The sequence below is a fragment of the Engystomops pustulosus genome, chromosome 4, assembly GCF_040894005.1.
Source record: "Engystomops pustulosus chromosome 4, aEngPut4.maternal, whole genome shotgun sequence".
Lineage (NCBI taxonomy): Eukaryota > Metazoa > Chordata > Amphibia > Anura > Leptodactylidae > Engystomops > Engystomops pustulosus.
The window spans coordinates 183,973,318-183,995,332 of record NC_092414.1 but is presented as its reverse complement, the minus strand read 5'-3'; the positions used below and the strand labels follow the sequence as shown (position 1 = coordinate 183,995,332).

General features: G+C 41.4%; 1 protein-coding gene across 3 annotated transcripts in view; it reads right to left on the bottom strand.

Annotated features, from left to right (window-relative positions):
• Positions 1 to 17,809, bottom strand: part of LOC140127768 (substance-P receptor) — a 140,110-nt gene extending 122,301 nt beyond the window's left edge. The window contains exon 1 of one of the 3 annotated variants that reach the window (XM_072148838.1): positions 17,081 to 17,809. In XM_072148838.1, coding sequence (XP_072004939.1) covers positions 17,081 to 17,466 — 386 coding nt within the window. In that variant the 5' untranslated portion in view covers positions 17,467 to 17,809. The remainder of the gene's footprint in view (positions 1 to 17,080) is intronic. The other 2 variants (XM_072148837.1, XM_072148836.1) reach the window with 2 other exon arrangements.
• Positions 17,810 to 22,015: the final 4,206 nt, after the last annotated feature.

Sequence of the window (22,015 nt, the reverse complement as noted above, 5' to 3'; positions counted from 1 at the left end):
GCAAGTTGGAATTTTTTTTGTCCCAGTGATGAATGGATTTTCAAAACTTCATTACAGACATCTTTCATCTGATCATTGCAGTCTGGGACTAAAGGAAAGCATCCAGAGAGCTTTACCAGAGGTCACAGTGGGCAGAGGAGTCTGTCTATAACTAGGGGTCTTCTGTAAGTCTACGTCGCTTTGAGGACCTCATTCCATGACTATTCCATGATATTTTAATCTTTTGGTGCACAATTCTGCATAGTAATATGAGATGATATAACCATGTCTATTCCTTTGAAGCACAAAACTAACTCTTAACCTAATGATAAATGAATGAATCAGTGTTAGGGGGTTATAATGGTATTTCAATTTCCTGGACAACTGGATGAATGACGTTCGTCCAAAGCAAATGAGAAAAAGTTTTATTCAGTGGCGCAAATATTGGCAGATTCATATCGAATCGACAAATAGATTTGCACATTGGCATTACTCTCTTCTCGGTGTTTGGCTGCACGGTGATGTATGTGTTAACACTTTTGTAAGCATTGTACCAGTATACATCAAGTCACAGAGGGCTGGGGACTTATAAGGGAGGCAGATAATCCTATTGCGCTCCTGTATAATGTGCACAGCTGTGAATGGCGACATACCTGCCAAATGTGGGCTAATCAGGCGCTTTGTCTCGCGCAAGCGGCTGCCTTTATTCTCTAAGCACTTCCATTCCCAATTCCAAACTGATTACAGCCACAGAAGCCAATTAGCACCTCATGGGAGAATACATATTTATCTCGGGCGCCTCCTGCATGAACTATGCACTTTCTATCCACATATTATATGCAGCACCAAAAAAAATGGGAAAAAATATTTTGATTAACTAAGCCATTACTGAAATTTTTACAACAACAGCGTTGGAAGCCTGATGCCCATTACTGTCATACCCCTCATCATACATCACAGCCATGTACAATCTGCACACTCTCAGATAGGATAGGTAATTGGTTTTGGACAGTTCCGGAGTAAATGAGATGTAACATCTGCAAACCACATGAAATATTCAGGAATATCCTGTGTGGTGAAATCCTCTCTGGATGGATTTCTATCTATCCACGCGTACTTTGGCGCATCAATAACGCATGGCGCTAGCAGCGAGCAATCAGAGTAAAAGTGGTTTCTGCCCACTCAGAAATCACAGCACAACTATGTTTTATAGTTCACAAAATCAAAATTCTTGATTCTGTTAGGATGGCACATCAAGGGAAGAGCCAACGTAGTCCGAGATTATAAGTTGGACAATTGGATGATATGGATCAAAATTGTCATGGAAGTCCGGGGACAGGTTTTTTAAAAATTGCATTAATGTGTGCATTGTACTTTTCGTTCTTGCAACCAGAACATAGGGAACTTACATCCAGAGCTGTGTTTCTTAGAGCTACCAAGCCAAGAGATATCTACACAAAATATCTACAACTACCTACCTTTAATCAGGGGGGTTAACATAGCCACTGGGTCCCAACCAACTCAAAACTATCCCAGTCCCCTCCAACCCTAATGTATAGCTTAAAGCCTGTGAGGGATCCCACAGCATAGGGTTCAACAAATGTAGACCATGATTCTGGAAAAGAATAAACATTTTGGCAAACTGACTGGAACAACCCTTTTTGAGGGGTTTATCGGGCCATGATTTTTTTTGTAACCCATCCATAGAATAAACCATTCATATATCAGTGGGGGTATGACATCAGTCCCTCCACTGATCAGCTGACACAGAGGACAGAGCATACACCTCCACGGTTGTGTAGTGGGGGGCAGGTTTGGTGCAGCCATGGTTCTCTTTAATGTAAAGTAGTTTTCCAAAAATTTGTTATAATTCTCTAGGGGCTTGGGGCTGGTATAAGACAGTGAAACAAACAAACAACTAAGGATCCCTGAGATGTCCTTTGTTTCACATCAAGGCGACCTCTGAGGCCACGGATTAGGCACAAGTTGCTGGAGCTGCTGTTAGTTCTGGCCCAGCTCAGAGTGTCACGGGACCAATCAGAACCACGACATTTAAATGGGTAGCTCACTGTAATCCCCCACTACTGCTACATATATAACATACAATATAAAACATTGTTAGCCTCTAGCTCTACCTGGAATGTAGCAGCACCCCAAGTGAAGGTGCTATCTAATGAGTAGCCGGGTGTTCTCCCACCCAACAATCTCATTTATGTAAATGAAAACCTAGAATCCCCCCCCCCCCCACACACACTAAAGGAGTTGCCAGGTCATTGACTTGGCATGGATGCCCCTGCCAGATTAGCAAAGTGTTCTGAAATTTTACATAGCTGTATGAATCTTGTACGCTTAATATCTTTAAAACTTTCTAGAAAGTCACGCCACCCATCACAAAAAGCCCATTATGTGCAGAAGTCAAAAGAGGACCCGCAACACTTTAGTCCCTCATATTAACCAATCCAGGTCCTGACATTGTTATGCAAAAGTATGGCATTATTTCCGAAAATTGGCAGCTATGAATCCATTGAAAGCCAGGCTTGGGTGGACAAGAGGCTTTTATCTCCCTCATTGCCTCGTGCGCTCTGCTTACACAGAATTACCAGGGAAGAGCCGCACTTATATTCAGCAGACTATAAAAATTCTTCACAGACAGGATGGCTTTTGTCAGTAGCCAGTTTATTTTTTCAATGAAGTTGTACGAGCGGAGACTGATTAAACATGTGATTTATTAGCTGAAATCCTCTGTAATGAACGTCTTGCGTTTGTAGAGCCACTAAGACAAAAGTACACTGCAGCTTAAGGGAAGTGGAAATAGTCAGCACTTAGCTCCTCTACTGTCTGATCTCAGCAAAATAGCCAAGAAAAAAATAAAAACATTACCACTTTTGTTTTACTAACAATGTAAAGGGGATGTTGCTAATTAGACCTGTCATAAGAGGTCCTTTGATGACCAATCAAGATCCTACAAATGTCAGAGGAAGACAAACTCATGGAAATCTGTGCCAAATTGTTGTGAAATCTCCCTTTCCCTCAATGACTCTTGAGCAAGTCTCAAAGTGTGATATAATACATAGCCAATCTCACTGTTACACATTGGGGCAGATTTACTTACCCGGTCCATTCGCAATCCAGCGGCGTGTTCGCTGCGGTGGATTCGGGTCCGGCCGCGATTTATTAAGGTAGTTCCTCCGTCGTCCACCAGGTGGCGCTGCTGCGCTGAAAAGCATCGGAATGCTCTGGGGTTCACCGAGCCAGGCTGAGTGAAGGTAAGTGCAAGCTCCGCGACAGATTTTTTTTTTAAATGCGGCGTTTTTTCCCGAATCCGTCGGGTTTTCGTTCGGCCACGCCCCCCCGATTTCCGTTGCGTGCATGCCAGCGCCAAAATGCGCCAAAATCCGATCACGTGCGCCAAATCCCGGGGCAATTCAGGGAGAATCGGAACAAATCGGAAATATTCGGGTAACACGTCGGGAAAACGTGAATCGGGCCCTTAGTAAATGACCCCCATTATGTGTAGGGTGTGCCAGGCTTCAGAGGTGCCTGAGCATTGAGATACCTTAGGAGCTTGAGCAAAGTTGTTTCACATAACTTTGTCCATGTTACTCTGTTGACATCTGCTTGTATTATCCAACTCGGCTTCACCTGTCTTGACCCGTGTTTCACGTTTTAATGTAGATATTGCTGTTCGTGCTTCTGCACCTTATTATGCCCTTTATCCCCTCGTTATCAATACACTCGTTTCGCCAACCAGGATTACGATCTACTCAAGTTATCTCAAAAAAGTAGGTACGTCTCCCCCCCCCCCCCCCAATAGTTGTGCATCTAGTCTTTAAACATGTCTAAATAAAATGTTAGAAAATAACATTAGTTATAAGTTATTAAATAAAATAACTCATCTGGAGTTCTGGACGAATTCCTTGCGATATTTCCATTTGTCTTGACCTCTGTTTGATTACCATAGTGACTGTCTGCACTTGCCCTGACTGCTACCTGGAATACTCCACTACCACAAACTCTGCCTGCACTGACCCCGGCCTCTCCCTCTGGTGCTGACCCTCCCATGTGAACTGTACATAGACTACTACAACAGGTAGTGAGCTGGTGGTTTCTCTGCAGTGAATTCCAGATCCCTGTAAATGGAATAAAGAATAAAAAATACGGAAACATTTAGACCCCTTACACACTAGCAAGTGTGATGCTTCCAACTCTCATCATATTATCAGGGTGTGCTGGCTGGAACGTCCGGCTGACAATCGGAACGGAACTGACATTCTTAGTTCAGTTCCGGTTGCGCAGTATTCATGCCGGACATTCCAGCCAGGAAACGTTGCACACGTTGGATGCATCACACTCGCTAGTGTATAAGGGGCCTTAGACAATGCCCTCAGGATTTGCCCCCGGTGAAAAGTGTTTGATGACACAGTACAGCATAACACTAAATCAAATCAAATCATAAACCAAATTTTAATTGCAAGAGGTTTGTACGACACATTTGTTATTCATAAAGTTGTTCAAGATTTAGAAGAATGTTAATGTATGTAACAACAGGGAATGTAATAAAGCAAAAAAAATAATAATGTCATCCTCCGATAAGCCCCTTAAAGTAGTATTCTAATTATTTAAACTTGCCCCCCTATGAAAAAAGTGAGGCTATAAATTCTTGATTAGCTAAGTCCAACTAATCTTAAGAACAAGGGACCTCAATGATTGGTCACACATGCCGGAGATAGCCGGTACTCCGCTCAGCTAAATTAAGAGAATACAGGAACACTTGACTTTGCTTGGACCAACACATCTATCTGCCGTCACATTGACATATAAATGAGAAGTGAAGGCTTGTTTTTTTTTTTTATCGCCCGCTTTCAAAAGTCAATATTTGCAGGGACGACTTAATGCACAATTTGTACTAAAACATTTTCTAGTAAAACTTTGTCTCTAAAATATTATTCCCCAAACAGTCTCCTGTTGGTTTCTCAGCAGTAGAATTGCTACAGAACAACAGATGGTAAAGGCACAGATACAATCTTGGTTTGTGTACTGCGGGTTTTCGGCAGCAGCAGACAGTGCGCTTTCACCCCCACTGGGTGCACACTTAACTTTCAGTATATATTACTCTGCCGGTTCCGTGCTGCTCCTGAGCGATAGAAAATAATAATAACCTCACTCTGCTTTCATAATAACACAGCGGAGGAGAGAGGACATTTTCCAGGTGCTGCTGTTGGTGCTGGGAATTGACGAGTTATAGAGTAATGTCTGCACTAACATATAATCTACACGGTGTAATAACACGCTATGTATTCTGCACACACACCGCTAATGGGGAGGGATTTTATAGCTGCTCTGCTAGAAACAGCTTAATTTCTGCCATTACAACTATCGTACACTGTTCAGTAATAGGCAATGGCAAAGGATGAGGGTGACTGCAGAAACAGATAGACGGATAGATGATAGAAAGACGTAAAGGCATGTTTCAAGGCCTGTTAAAGGGTCGGATATTGACTCAAAGACTAAATACCTTACAGTAGGTGGCGCTAGAGACACAGCTTTTTTTCAACAGCTAATCTTCATTCCATTTTTCCCAAAGGAACACTACTGCATGACTCTAAGGCTACATTCACACTACAGTATGGGGGACGTATATACGGCCGACGTATATGCGGCCGATATACGTCCCCCATACACTTCTATGGGCTCACGGCCCTGTACGGGAGCGGTACGATGCAGCACACGTGCGGCACCGTACCGCTCCGTAGCCCGGGGAAAGATAGGACATGTCCTATCTTTCCCCGTATTACGGCGCCGTGTGCCATTACTTTCTATGGAGAGGGGCGGGGGTGAGCTGCACTCACCTCCTCCTCCTCTCCCCGCGCCGCTGTGTGCCCACCGTGCTACAGTACTGCGGGCTCACGGCAGTGTGAATTTAGCCTAAGACTTCTTACTTCTGTGGAACTCCAAAAAACCCCTTGGGGGCCAGGCTCAGTACCTGAAACTGGTCAGAAGTACCGAGTGGCCCCGAGGACACGTTTTGGACATTCTGGGGTACATTTACTAAGGGTCCGCGGACCGCATTTCCAATGGATTTCCCGACTATTTTTAATTTGGCGCACACGATCGGATTTCATGCGACACAAATTAGGGGAGTGGCCGTCGGGCAACCCTACTGATTCGGAGTAAGTGCGCGATTTAAAATTCAAATTGTGTCGCAAGGCAACCACTTACATGCACCGGGAAGAAGAAGGTGAACTCCGGTGGACCTGAGCGGGGAAACGACACATGCAGGATCTCGGGCGCACGATCTTGTTGAATCGCGGAAGACTTCATCCTCATCGGACAACGCACCTCAGGGATCGCGACAGGGTGGGGGAACGATGAGCCAGAGAAGAGTGAAGGCTTCTTTTTTTCAACACTCCTGCCCCGGTCTGGCCTACAGCAGTTACCTAGAGCAGAGGTCAGGTTCGCAAAGCAGTGCAGAGAGCTCAGAGCACAGCAAAGTTCCTGATGGATAGGAAGTTACATACATGATATATAGAGGCAATTTGTGACTAAACTATTTAGTTTATGCATCTTCATTAGTGATTTATAAATGGAATATATGAGACAGAAACATTGTTTATAATAGAAGCCATATACAGTCAGTCATTATGTACAGGATAGGTTTTATGTTGAATTTGTATGTAAGTTAGAACTGTATGTTTTATAATTGTAGCTATAGTACGTAGTAGTAAAGTATGTAGCTGATAATTGGATTTAAAAATTTCCTGCTGTCATGGGAACAAGGATTATTAATAAAAGTTCATTACATCTTACAGTTGACCATTAGAGTCTGGGACTAAAGTAAAGCCTCCGGAAAGCTTCACCAGAGGTCACAGTGGGCGGAGAGGTCTGTAACGAGGGGCAGTCTGTAAGTTACGTGACTTTAAAGGGAACCTATCATCAGAAATTAGCCTAGTAAACCACTAGCAGTATGTTGACAAGCAGCTGAACAGCTTCTAGATGATGTTTCTTTCATGGTCTGGTGTGGTGGCATCATCCAGAAAATCAACTGTGAAGTGAGATGTAAATTGGTTTTATGAAGTCAAGGAGGCGGAGAGTTTAACACTGAAGTTAAACTTTCCCTGCTTTAAAATGCCCCATTCACTGTAATTGATGGTCCTATGTCCAGGGACATCATTGATCAGATCCAGCGCATGATGTCAATCACAGGGGAGGAGGTGCCCAGAGGCAGAGAGAGCTTGGCTTCAAAGTTAAAATCTCCGCCTCCCTGACCTTATACAACTGACTTCAAAGTTGATTTTCTAGATGATGCCACCAAGCTGGGTCATGAAAGAAACATGATATAGAAGCTTTTCAACTGCTTGTCAACATACTGGTAGTGTTTATTAGGACAATTTCTGATAACAGGTTTAAAGGAAATCTACCGTCAGGATCAAGGATTATAACTAAGCACACTTATTTACTGGAGTGTGCCCCTTCTTGCAGGATCCATTCTTCTTTTAGTTTCTTATGTCCTTAATTTTACAGAAACTGGCTTTGAAAATGATGCAAATGAGCCTGAGGGTCTCCGGGTTCCATAGATGTTAATGGAGTACATCATAATAGTCATTCGCATAATTTCTATAGCCTTTTTTTAAGTAAACACAAGGGCATAAGAAGCTAAAAGAAGAGCGGATCCTGCCAGGGGGGCACACACCAGTATGTCAGTGTACTTGGTTTACAATCCTTCATCCTGGTCGTAGATGTTGAGGCGGCAACTGCCTCTATAGACAAATTCACCTCTACTGCACTGACAAAGTCCGCTCTGCCATATATTTCTTTTATGCTTCTGTACAGCTTGCATTGAGTTTCCAGCTCAGCCGTTCACTTTTATCCCAGAAACGTAGTTATCCTTTCAGTTTATCTTAGGACACTGAGCAACATGAACAGTATAGACTTCAACAAACTTTTAACAAGGAGTCATGTGCCACTGAAATAGAAATCTACAATTGAGTCTGATTGTTGAGGCTGTAACAAGAAAATCAAAATGGTAAGTGCCTTAGGGTTTCCATCCACTGCGCTGCAGAACGACTCAGTGATTAAGTGACACGGACATGTCCCTACACAGATAACCCTCATCGCACCACAAAAGGAAGAAGCCAATGAAAGCTATATGAAGCAAAATAGAAACACTTGATATGATTCTGGTGAAAGTCAACAAATTTATAGGGGCATCCAGAAGCATGGATGACAGATATAAAGTATGACTTGGTAGGGAGGGTGGTTTGGTGGGGATCACTAACTCTGAAAACTCCCAATATTAACTAATCCTTGGCTTTTGGGAAATTTCAAGATGCAATAGCCTGGAGGTTGTGGAGCTTCCCTCGAGGTTTTATAGTTCTTCTTGGTGTTTGCAAGGTCTCTTCTTTTTTGGGGGGTCAGTTCACACATACTTTGGTTGAGGTTCAATTATGAGCTCGTACGAAGGATTTTAGTTTCCTTCATGTGTGTTGTGTAAACTAGAGAAAGGCATTGGACAGTTTTCACATTTGGTGACAGTAGAAAGATGCTTAAACATTGGCCACTTGTTACACGTATTTAACTGATGAGACTCAATTAGCTAAATGCGCCAAAATTCTGGAGTCATATGTTCCAAAAGAAAGCTCTAAGATTCCTTGTGGGACACTGTGGGGCTCATTTACTAAAGGCTCCGTGGCCACACTTAGGTCCAGTTTCCCAGAATTTTTCCGTTTTGCGCCGAATTCCACTGGCATTTTGGCACAAGCGATCGGATTTTGGTGCAATCGCGGCGGCTTTCACTCGTGAGAAATCATGTGTTGCAAGATCAAGCACTTACATGCACCAGGGAGAAGAAGGTGAACTCCGGCGGACCTCGGCGCAGCAGCGACACCTACTGGATTTCGGGCGCACAACCTTAGTGAATCCCGGCAGAACCCGAATCCACGTCGGTCAATGCGCCGCAGGATCGCGACAGGACCAGGTAAGTAAATGAGCCAGTGTATGTGTGTATTAAACACTTTTATAACCTTTACATGAAGGGTATGTATTTTGAAGATGGGGACCACCAATGAAAAAACTAGAATGGCGCTCACATCACGTAGCCTTTAAGGTGGTTAGTAACCCAGTCTGTATTTTTAATTGGTAGATGTGTTGGGTGCGCACTGGCCAATCATAAGGGAATGTGGTTTATTGGGAAAGTTGGTGGGAAGTTGTACCAAGTTTGATTGTTATCCCCAGTTGGAGGTCACAAGTCTGGACAGTGCTGTTCAAGTGGTTTCTTCATTCAATACCATGGGTGTGTCCGAAATTGCAGAGCACACCCTTCAGTTACTTCTGACACTCTCATACATAGTAAATGGGGGTTCCAGAGACACCTGAGTGCCGTGCTCAGCAATTTCCATCTCCCCGATAGAACTGAATAGATCAACAGGTCACTTGCTCAATGTGCTGCTCCATCGATACCTGATAATAGGATTCCTGTTCTCCTCATTATGTGGGTCCCAGCAGTCGAACCCTCACGAATCAGATTTTAATTTCCAAGCCTGCAGGTAAAAGATTACAATCAAACTTGGCACAACTCTAACTTTTCTCTCTAACTTTTGGACACTATTAGTAAACCTGCATTACATGCCAAGAGCTTGCATTGACAGATGATCGCATGCTGCCCAATACGTCTACTTCATCGCCTCTTCTTTTACGTTTTTTGTTTTCTAATAAGATACAGATGGTATTTGTTCTCTCCTATTCAGGAATGTATTCTAACATATTCCTCCTGCCCACAACACACTGCCATGTGCGAAAAAGATTGAATTGAAGACATAATTCCCTGCACGTTTTCACAGACAACATTGTAATTAGTCACATCTCGCAATTAAACTAGAAAAAAACTGGATAACTTCATCTGTAAACTGCTGTCAATGCGGCGCCATTACGCCAAATAAAGACTGATGGTACAAAAAAACAGGCGAGGTAAAAACATGAATCTCCATTCAGAAATGTCCAGGTTTGGGTAATGCAGGCAGGACGGAAACGGAAACTGAATGGCGCTGGAAAAATGGCATAAAATCCAATTCTGTCTGTAAATACGTTAACATGTCAAACTGATCAGATTGCATCACAAAAGGCTGCACACGTAAGATCACTGGGCGTCTGTAAACGTTATGGCGCCTCAGCCTTAAAGAGACGCTCCAGCAGCAACGCCATTTATCAGGCAGAAAAACAATAAGATATCCAAAATATCCTTCTATATATTAAAGGGATTTTCAGAGTAAAGACATTTGTAGCAGTGAACTCCATCCTGCAATACATTCCATTCTATGCGACTTCTGGGACACTAAACAGGACGCGGATCCTGGAAATCCCAGTCTTTTTAGGCAAAGTCAAAGGGGGTTTCTGCTGATTACCAGGGGTCCAAGTCCTGACAATCTGACTCAACAGTTGGACTCTCTTTCATCATAAGATCCCTTTAACTAGATGCATTTAAATTGCCCAAAACATATATTACAGAACACACTGGCCCACAGTTATTAAAGCGTTTGCGCCAGTTTTCTTTTCGACTTTGCACTGAAAAGAACGTGAAAACTGCTTGTGCATGTATTGTTTGTGCCAGTTTTGTGTCATGTCTGCACTGTGCCTGACGGGACACACATTTCTGTACATAAAGGGGAGTTCCAGTGCAGAGACAGATTGTGCGCCACATTTGTTGACGCAATTGGACAGAATTGTGCTGCACGTTTCATGATTTATTAAAGGAAATGTACCACCAGGATGAAGGATTGTAAACCAAGCACACTGACATACTGGTGTGCGCCCCCTCTGGCAGGATCTTTTGTTCTTTTAACTTCTTATGCCCTTGTTATTAAGAAAAAAGGGCTTTAAAAATTATCTAAATGAGCCTGAGGGGCTTTAGGCTCCATTAACTCCTATGGAGCCTGGAGCCCCTAAGGCTTATTTGCATTATTTTAAAAGTCTTTTTTTGTAAAAACCAGGGCATAAGAAGCTAAAAGATGAGTGGATCCTGCCAGAGGGGACACACACCAGTATGTCAGTGTGCTTGGTTTACAATCCTTGATCTGACGATAGCTGTTTAAAGATGCACCAAAAAAACTGGTGCTAAAGCAGCGCAGGAGCCCCAGATTCATGAAGAACAGGTGACAATTCCTGAATCTGATGCCCCCTGCACACTTCACAGGCAACTTCTTTTTTGGGGGCCAATGAGGCAGAATTACAGCTATAACAGACAAAAAAACTGGGTAAATCCTTTCTATCTCCTGATAAAACCTAAACTCTGCTGTGGCGGAAGGGCAGTTCTACCCCGTGATGCACATTGTAGGCAGTGCCACTCTGCCACCAGCTGTGCCCCACCTTCATGCCCCTTTGGTGTGGAGGTGACAGAAGGGGGTAATAGGCACTAAATGCACACTCAGCGTTTCACTGTCTAGGGTGCAGAGATTTACAGTGACACTATAGTGGATTGGCTTTACATAAATCCCATCCATAACCATGTCACTGTAAATCACTGTGTAAAATAACCTAATTTATGCTATGGATTTTTCTTTGCCCCTCTACGGCTAGAAGACATTGTTTTTTTCTATAGAGATTTGGTAATATATTATGTCTACCCAGCCTAAAACTACTGTAAATCCACTTAAAGAGAATCTGTAATCAGCTCTGACCACACAAATCAGCACCCAGTGTTCATATTGTCGCTGGAGATCTATGTAATCATACCTTTGTGCGTGTTGTTAGTAGTATCAGGACTGTGTATCAGGATTGTAGCTGGACTTGATACTCTCTGGTGCACTGGTTTGTGAGATCTTTTCTTTGCACACAGCATAATATCTCCCCCTAGTAACTGCCAAAATATTTGCACAAAAACTTTCTACAGCAAAGGGAAGGGACTGTACTGTGTACAGTAAAGGGATCTCAACATCAGTGCACCAAATTCAGCTACAATCCTGGAATATGAGTGCATTCTCCTAGTCCTTCTGCTACTGACAACAGAAGTAATTCTGTTGAGTAACAGAAACCTTGTTGGCCACTGAATGCCCTTGGGGCACGTAAAATTACGCCCCTGAGTACATCATCTGCCCCCTATCTATTGGATTTTGCAGCCACTCTCACCAGTGGATACAGATCCCCCACCAATGTAGCGCTGACATAACAGTAATTTCAGTGATAAAGTCGGAGCATGTTAAAGCAGCTCTCATTATGGCTGACTGCTTATGAAAATTAAATATTAATAAACCCTATTGCTATACATATAATATTAGGAAGAACAAACAGACAAAAAAAACTGTGTCAACTCTTCTAGGCAGCGACACATTATACATCTCCTGCTAACAGGGAGCAGATGTGTTTACATTGCTCTACATAGAGACCCCCCCTTATTACACAGCACCCCCAGAAATACAGGAATCCCCCACATCCACACTAATAAATGAGACATAGGATAATTATATATTGATGAAGGAAACTGTTTTAGAGATTTGTTTTCTGCTCCGTTGCCCGGCTGAATAGCTGCTCCCCTGGGTCCAGGGGTTAAACCATCGATCCTCTAGGGACCGGTTCGTGTAAAAAGACCAATTTCATTAGTTAAAGAGATTAAGTGATGAACAGAAGTGCAGAGAATATTGTATCAGACAGCCTGTCCTGTGTGTTAATATAGACGCGCTTCTGTGTCTGTGCATACATTGCAGCAATGAGTATACAAGATACGGAGATCTTACTGATTTCATTACAGAACTGCCTGCTACCTGTCTACATCCATATACACAATACAGCAGTATGCACTGTAATGGGGGAATATGTGAGTAATCTCTGATTGGTAGACCCCTGCCTTGATCACAAAGCGATCACTGATCAGCTGTAAATTGGGATAAAACTTGCTAAAAAGTGTTGATTTTTCCTGCACTGCCCCTACAGGGGTAACCAAGTATTACAGAGCATATATTCTGTGCAATGCAAGAGACCCTAATCAATAAAATCCCCTATATTTAAACCAAAATTTTGTAATTGTGTAAATTAAATCAATCTAGGCAACCCATGTAAGGAGTTGTGTAGGGGAGATGAACCCGTAAGAAAATATGGGAAAAAAGTTGATATCCAAGCACACAGACATGCAGGTGTATGCCTCCTTTGGCAGGATTCACTCTTCTTTTAGCTTTGTATTCCCTTGTTTTTTAAGAAACAAAGGCTTTAAAATAATGTAAATAACCCAGTGGGGCTCCAAACTCCACTAACACCTATGGAACCCGGAGCCCTTCAGCCTCATTTACATAAATGTAAAAATTATAATTTTTAAAAACCAGGGCATAAGAAGCTAAAAGAAGAACAGATCCTGCCAGCGGGTACACACCAGTATGTTAGTGTGCTTGGTTTACAATCCTTCCTCCTGGTAGTAGATTTCCTTTAATGCATAATCATTTATTTAATTTTATTCTGGTGAATCTCCAAAACCAATGGTCAAGATGAACACAAAATAATCCAAAAACCCAGGCAAAACAGTTCATCTACACTTTGGTACTTGTAAAAACTGGGATTGGATGACCCCTGCTAAGTGTGTAAACAACAGCGCCCTCTCCTATCACAACTCAGGGAGTGCCCACCATTTACATGTTGATAGAGCTCCACCTAGTGGTGGCAGTGCAAAGTCAAACTATTATCCTGCAACTATTCAGCTGTGTGAAGAATTTGGGTTTGAGTACTCTATTAGATGTAACAGGGGCACTCTGCTAGCTACGAGTGTAGTTTCTGCTGCTTATAGCAACATTATTGGATTATTATTGAGTTTTCTGTATTTTGGCATTAGCTTTGTTTACAGTATAGTGGCATATGCCAAGTACAATACATCATATAGTGCTATACACTGTACAATGATTGTATTAGGTGTGGCTATATAGTATATGCATGCCTGTGTGTATAGCATATCAGCCAGTACATATATTATAATGTATTTTTGGTTGAATATTAGTATTCTGCAGCGCTACATAACGTGTTACAGCTCTAATAAGCCAATGACAGGGATCCAGTAAAATCCATCTTACATCATCGTCCTGACATGATACATAACAAGACGCGTCTTATCTTCTGTGCACACTAGAAGACACTACGACGTGCCGCTCACTGATACTGCACATTTGCACATTTTTTTCCCATTCAGATTAGATGACACCATTCGCCTGCCCGTTATCACTTTAATACTCCCATTAAATGCCACTTATTATGAGAACGGACGACTCTCTCAGTTCTCCAGAATGTTAAAAATCATCCAAACACAGACGATTAAATATGATAGATCCTGACAAAATGGTCCATGTTTTAAAGGAATCCCAACAGGAGACATCAGAGGGGGGAGGGGGTAAGGATTATGGGGGTCATTTATCTTATTTTCCCGCTTCTATGTGCTTTTTTTGCTTCTGTTGTGAGTCTACTTTTTGCACCTTATTTGTCTATGTCGCAATTTGTTGCGCAAATCATACCATTGCCTTTCCTAAGCCTGCTCAGGACTGGCGTGTTATCGCACAATTATTTACATCCATATAGGGGCAATAGTATAATAAATCCGGCACAGATATTTGTAAAAAGGCGCAATGTAATGGCAAATATGGCGCAACAACACAAGGCGAATTGAGTAGTAACATTCAAAAAAACCCGCAAAATAGGCGCAAAACAGCCATTGTGCAGCAAAAAGGTGCAAAAACACCAACGGAGGGAAAAGATAAATGACCCCCTAAGTATGTTGTAGTTTTGAAGGATGAAGTAGGCATGTGTCTTCTTCTTCTCTCTGAAAGGAACATGCATGCTCAGCCAGTTTAAGGTGGGAGATAAGTTTGTCATATTTTTTGAAGATCCACCAGATTGACAATTTTCTATCTATAGTGAGGACAATACTGAGAATACAGCTAAATCCTGGCATTGTACATGGAAACCATCAGCAAGAGCAAATTTTATGTGGTTATGCTGTGCACATCATACATTGTAGACATAATCTAACAAATTTACATCAAACGCTCATTTATATCATTCTACACAAAATTCTGAACTCTAAAATGGTCACAGCCACACCGTACACACAGATGATGTGATCGTATTGTGAGTAATTACCTAATACAAAGTCCCAGTCCCAGGTGTGCAGGTGCCCTAAGAGAGGGGGGGTAATACCTATGAATTTCATGGACTTGTTAGTAGGGCTACGGTGAATTGTGAATAGATAGAGTAGAGGTTTTGTTACAATGTGCTGGAAATCCCTGCAGAATTCTCTGTTTTAGCGTCGTAAACAGCAAAATGTCCAATTCCCTACTGATCCCTACCACAGTGATAGTAGCAGTGAAGCTTACAGTAGAGCTCACGGTGTTTCCATGCAGAATACTGGTACATCTGACAAGTGCCAGAAATGTCTTAAAGACACAGACATATCTTGCTATACCCAGGTCCATGTCCCCCATGATTAATAGAACTTTACATTCTAAGACAGGACACATAATGATACACATGTTACATGCCAGCCAACAGCTGCAGCCACACACTGACAGCTTGTTACCTGATATAAACCCTATGCAATCCTTCACGCCTGAGAGGCATATGTCTGTCTATGCCCAATTCCCTTACCCTTCTCTCCCACCTCTCATGGGTCCATATCAAGAATTTCCAAACAATCTCCTGCCAACTGCTGTGCCCTCCATCTGGCACATTCACAATCCTGTATGAGATATGTGTTGGCCATGCAAAGAATATAGAAGTATAGATATGAGATAGATAGATAGATAGATAGATAGATAGATAGATAGATAGATAGATAGATAGATATGAGATAGATAGATAGATAGATAGATAGATAGATAGATGATAGAGAGATAGATAGATAGATAGATGTATGATAAAGTAAAGATAGATGGATATATGTTAGATAGATAGTTGGGATAGATAGACAGATAGAGAGAGAGAGAGAGAGAGAGAGAGAGAGAAAGCGAGAGAGAGAGAGGAGATAGATAGATAGATAGATAGATAGATAGATAGATAGATAGATAGATAGATAGATAGATGGATGGATGGATGGATGGATGGATGGATGGATAGATAGATAGATATCGGATACATAGATAGATGATAAATAGATAGATAGATAGATACATAGATAGATGATAAATAGATAGATAGGAGATAGATAGATAGATAGATAGATAGATAGATAGATAGATAGATAGATAGATAGATAGATAGATAGATATTGGATACATAGATAGATAGATAGATAGATAGATAGATAGATAGATATTAGATAGATAGATAGATAGATAGATAGATAGATAGATAGATAGATATTGGATACATAGATAGATAGATATTGGATACATAGATAGATAGATAGATAGATAGATAGATAGATAGATAGATAGGTTACATTTTGGATAGATAGATCTGAGATACTTACATTTCCAAAAAAAGATAGATTAAATGTAAGTCTCTAATCTAGCATTATCTATAAATCTATTAGATCTATAGATAGATCTATAGATAGATCTGAGATTCTTAGATGTCAAGATGATAGATACATAAATGTATAGATAATCAATAAAGTAGATGAAGGATGGATGGCTATAGCTGTCCATACATTTTCTGTCGGCCAAAGCCACCAATTTTAATGGGATCTGCTGACCATCTAATGTGTATGAGAAACCCCTGATGGTGGAATAAGGGGGGCTGATATAAATATTAGGTTGATTGTTTGTCCTCAGGGAGATGTTCTGTTGGAAAAAGAGTGTGACAGTGTATTTCTCCTCTATCCCAAGAGTGCATGTGTACAAGGGAGTCATGCCAGACCCAGTATAATGCCAGAATATAGCACAGCTGTACATGTCATTCAGTGTAAATGGTAGTATAGCATTTATAATATTCTTTACATAGGACTGCTAACATTCCCCATTATCATAACCTTGTCAACAATGTTCACAAACACACCAATCCCAAAAAGTTATATGAGATATTCAGCTATGCTAGATCTGAATATAATATATATATATATATATATATATATATATATATATATATATATGATACACTTGATTACATTGCTATACTAATAATGAGTATAGAGTTTAGGTCTCACCTGTCCAGAGCTATGGCGGTCATGGAGTAAATGCTGGTGAACACAGCGGATATTGGGAAGAAGTTATGGAATTTGCAGTAGATCAGTCCATAGTACCAGTGGTTGTGGATGGCATAGGTGAAGTTCACCACTGTGTTGAAAGCCGACATGGAAGCTTCAGCAAAAGCCAAGTTTACCAAGAAATAGTTGGTGACAGTCCTCATTCTTTTATGAGCTAAGATGATCCACATGACAATAATATTCCCGACTACAGAGATAATGACAATGACTGAGTATGCTACAGCCCAGAGGGCTATCTGCCAGGGCGGCTGCAGGAAGGGGTTAATGGCACTGTCAGTGTCATTTGTAGAATTAAAGGCAGAGTCATTCTCTATTGAGATATTCATGGTTAAAAGTCTATCAGAAGACCTCCAAATGTGACCCAAAAAAACTTACAGTCCAGGTGCAGTCAGCTGGAGGTGGGCATTGCACTGGGCAGGACAACTTCCATGGGCAGGCTGCTCCTAGGCATTCAGAGGAATCCTTCTAGGATATGACACAGCTGGGAGGAGAGGGCTCAGGTGCTGCTGCCAGGATCTGCTGCAGGGTGCCCCCGACTACAGAGCCCTGCTGCTGCTGCTGCTGGTGCCCCTTCTTCTGCCAGTGTCTTCTGTGTAATTCATGTTTCCAGAGTTGCTACTACTATGAGAGGCTGAGATGGGATTTAAAGTCCGTGTCACTGAGAGGGGAGGGCACTAGTGACTGTGGGCAAGGCAGGAGGAGGCAGCTGAGAGGAGACGGAGGTAAGACCTGCTCCTACACACAGATGCTGAGGGCTCCCTATGGGGTGCACATGCTTATGCCCCTACATGTGTAATAGGGCAGGGGTTCCCCTCATCACTGTGTATGGTCAGGGTGCATGTGATAAGCACTGGGATTAGATTGTAAGCTCCTAAGAGCAGGAGTTGTGCTCTATTTGTATCGTAGTGTTGTGTTTCCTATATATTGTATCTCTTGTCTGATGTATAGGTTGAGGATATAGATATGTGAATACATCAAGGCATCCTGCTGTCTAAGGAGTATTCACATGAGCAGGTTTTCTTAGGTCTTTATTGGAAAACTGCTACATCTTTACCATATACTGTTCTATGTCTGAACTAATATGTGATATAATAAAATAATAATAATATGTGTAAATAATTCTATTTTTATCAGATACTATGTGAATGTCGTATATAAAGTAGTATGCTTATATGTATGTAGTGTGTATAATACTATGTAGTGTATTTCTATATGTATGCAATGTATCTAGTACTATGTGTAAGCAGTGTATAGAATAGTAAGTGTATATGTATAAAAAGCATATGATACTTAGTTATATGTGTAAGTAGTTTATATAATACAATGTTTTATGTTTTCTAAAGCATTGTAGTATGTGTGTAGTGTATATGATACTCTGCTTGTGTGTATGTAATATAAATAATATAGTGTTTTATTTATTTCCTACTTTGTTCTATGTAAATGCAGTATATCTGATACTAAATCACATGTGCATGTTGTGTATATAGTAATAGTTTGCTTATGTATGTAATGTATATTATACTATGTGTTATGAGTATGTAGAATATAATAGCATGATTACACGTATGTAATGTATATAACACTATATGTTATGTGTATGTAATGTATATAATACTAGATGTTATGTGACTGTAATGTGCGTAATAACGTGTTATGTGTATGGAATGTATATAAAACTATCTATATATGTAGAATATAACAGCATGATTACAGGTATGAATTGTATATACTATATGTTACGTGTATATAAAACTATGTTATGTGTATATATAGTATATTATACTATATGTTATGAGTATGTGGCATATAATAGCATAATTACAGGTATGTAATGTATATACTTTATGTTATGTGTATATAATGTATATAATACTATGTGTAAGTAACTTGTATGGTACTATGTTTATATGAATGTAGTGTGCATAATACTTTATGTGTATATGTATCTAATGTATATGATACAATATTTTATGCGCATATGTGTTATGTATATGTAATGTATAGGATACTTTATTTCTTTATGCTAAAACTCAATAAAGAGACTTTTCTATAATGTCCCAGGCTGGTAACATATGTGAGCAGAGGTCCAGTTCATACAAGGGATAGTATAGACCCCTTGACCACATGTACACAGGGTGGCTGGGGAGGGGGCATAGTGTGTATGAGCTAGTAGCCAATTATAACCTCAGACACTACACCCTGTCAGCTGCACCTGGTGCTATTTAATCACTGGGCACAGGCAGGCGGGCACACAATACTACACACACAGGGGGGCATGGAGAACCCCCTGCACTGGCTACATACTGCTCCTTATCTATAGCAGAGATAATCATATCTGATGGGGCCAAAGTTTTAACTAGTTCCTGTACATGAGTAACCTTCATGAATGTGTCTGTCGTGGTTCACATCAGGTCCACTTGTTCTGGCAGATGCCCCTTATGACAGCAGCATGCCCTGCACACAGATAGCAGGAGGGTGTGTGTCTGTGGTCAGAAAATGAGACTGCAAACTGCACTGAGGCCTTGGTGATGTGATGGAGAATAATCCCTGTGTTATGTTGTGGCTTTTCTTACGTCTATGTCAATATTATCTTTAAAAAAAAAGTTGTTCAGGAACAGCGCCACTCTTGTCCATAGGCTGTATATGGTATTGCAGCTGACATAGAACAGGCCCTGTGAAGATTGGCGACCAACAAACACGTGTTTTGGAAATGTTTTCTGAATCACAAAAATTATTTATTATGCAACATTACAAAATCTGCAGCGCTGCTATATCATCACTTACTGATTCATGAGGGCCAGATTGGCAGGACACCAGAGACCCCAAGGGACCCCAATTTTTCTGTTTTCAGAAGTGAACATGTGCTCTTACCCGTTTGTCTATAAGTCAAAAAGTAACCATATTTTGTAGTGACATTGTTAATGTGTATGATGGGGAAAACCATATTAAAGAGAACCTGTCATCAGAATTGTCAATTTTAGCTGGTGACGGGTTCCAATGGCCTCTGATATGCTGATTTAAAAATGCCTTTGTCAGTATTCTGAATAATTTCAGTAGTTTATAATAGTTTCTTTTACATTACCTGGCTCCCTGCCAGCAGCGTGTGGTGAGTCCTGGGAAAGGAGCAGTTACAGCCTGTGTGTGCTAGTGATGGGAATTCTGGCTCTTCTTAGTGAGCTGGCTCATTAGGCTCCGCTCACTAAGAAGAGCTGGCTCTTCTGGCTCATGAATGGCTCCCTATTACATGTATATTAGGGAGCTGCAGTGCAGCCAGACACCCCACTTGTTTAATTGTGGTGATTCGGTTAGTGACGGGGTTAAGTCAGCCACCAGCTCATTGAGGGGAGCCCACTCCCGTCGTTCGCGTAAAAGAGTCAGCTCTTTTTCATGAACGCCACATCACTAGTGTGTGCCTGTGTCTCAGTCTCCTCATGCATTCTTCCTCTACCCCACACTATCCCCCTCCCTCTCCTGCCTGCTCAATGCAAAGGAAGTAGGGAGGAAGTGGATGGGCGAGAGGAGACTGAGACACACACAGGCTGCAGCTCTCCAGCGTTAGGGTTTGAAATCTTGTATTCAGAATTCCCTCTTTTATGTGAATTCTCTCATTTTACCTGTAAAAAATCTCCCTAGTTTTCACATGGGACGAGTCAAGTTTAATGGTTGCAGGAGTATTGTCAGTTCAGAAGCCCCTATCTTCTGTTATGTAGCACTTAAAAAACATAATTTTGTGCCATATTAAAGATAAGGGTCTCATATTCCAGAATCGGAGATAAAGGCAGACAAAGAAACACTTGGAAATGCAAGCTGAGGATAAAGAGCTTGTGTGTCCAGTTTTGGAGCTCAGAGAATCATAAGCCTGATGTGATCTGAAAGATGAAATTCTTATCTTTAATATGACACAAAAAGCTTGTTTTTCGGTCCTATAGAATAGAAGATTCTTTTGAAGTGACACATGAAAATGGGGGCAGAAGAGTCACATTTGCCTTACTTTGGGAGAGAAATATGTGTAGCCATTCACATGGTCTGTGGTTAATTTCCATTAGTGGCTCTAAAGGTTTTTTTCCTATGGAGATTGAATTGTCATTTTTTGGGGGGAACCAGTAGGTTGAGAATATATTGTGTAGATACAGTAGACACTTAATGGAGACTTGAGGGTTAATTTGTAAGAAAACTTTCATGGTCTTGCAAACACTAGAGAGAGACATCTTGTGGGCAGAAGTGAAATGAGAATGTAGGTGTCAATACACTAGAATGATACCAGATTTTCCGAGCCCAAGGGGATCCATTGCTAATTTGTTGTCAATAACCTAGTGAATTTATTCTTCCGGGCGGGTCAGAGGTGATGTAAAGGGCAGTGACACGGACATGCTTATACAGCAGTTTCCTAAATGTGTTTCTAAAGCCTCACAGCAAGTCTGATTCTACACGAGCGAGTGTGTTCTAACTCTGTGTACTCTCTGAATATACTGGACTGAACCTAGAACTTACATGTTGAGTTCACTTTAGCAGTTTTAGGTTCAGTCCGGTACAGACCTTTTGTGCCCTCCTGTATTCCATCCTCCCTCATATTGTGGCCTCCTGTCCTCCATCACCCCTCATATTGTGGCCTCCTGTCCCCAATACTCCCTCATATTGTGGCCTCATTTACTCCATCCTCCCTCATTTTGCAGCCTCCTGTTCTCCACCTTCCTTAATATTGTGGCCTCCTGTCCCAATACTTTCTCATATTGTGGCCTCCTTTTCTCTATCCTCCCTCATATTGTAGCCTCCTGTCCCCAATACTCCTTCATATTATGGCCTCCTGTCCCAATACTCCCTTCAAATTGTGGCCTCCTTATCTCTATCCTCCTTCATATTGTGGCATCCTGTCTT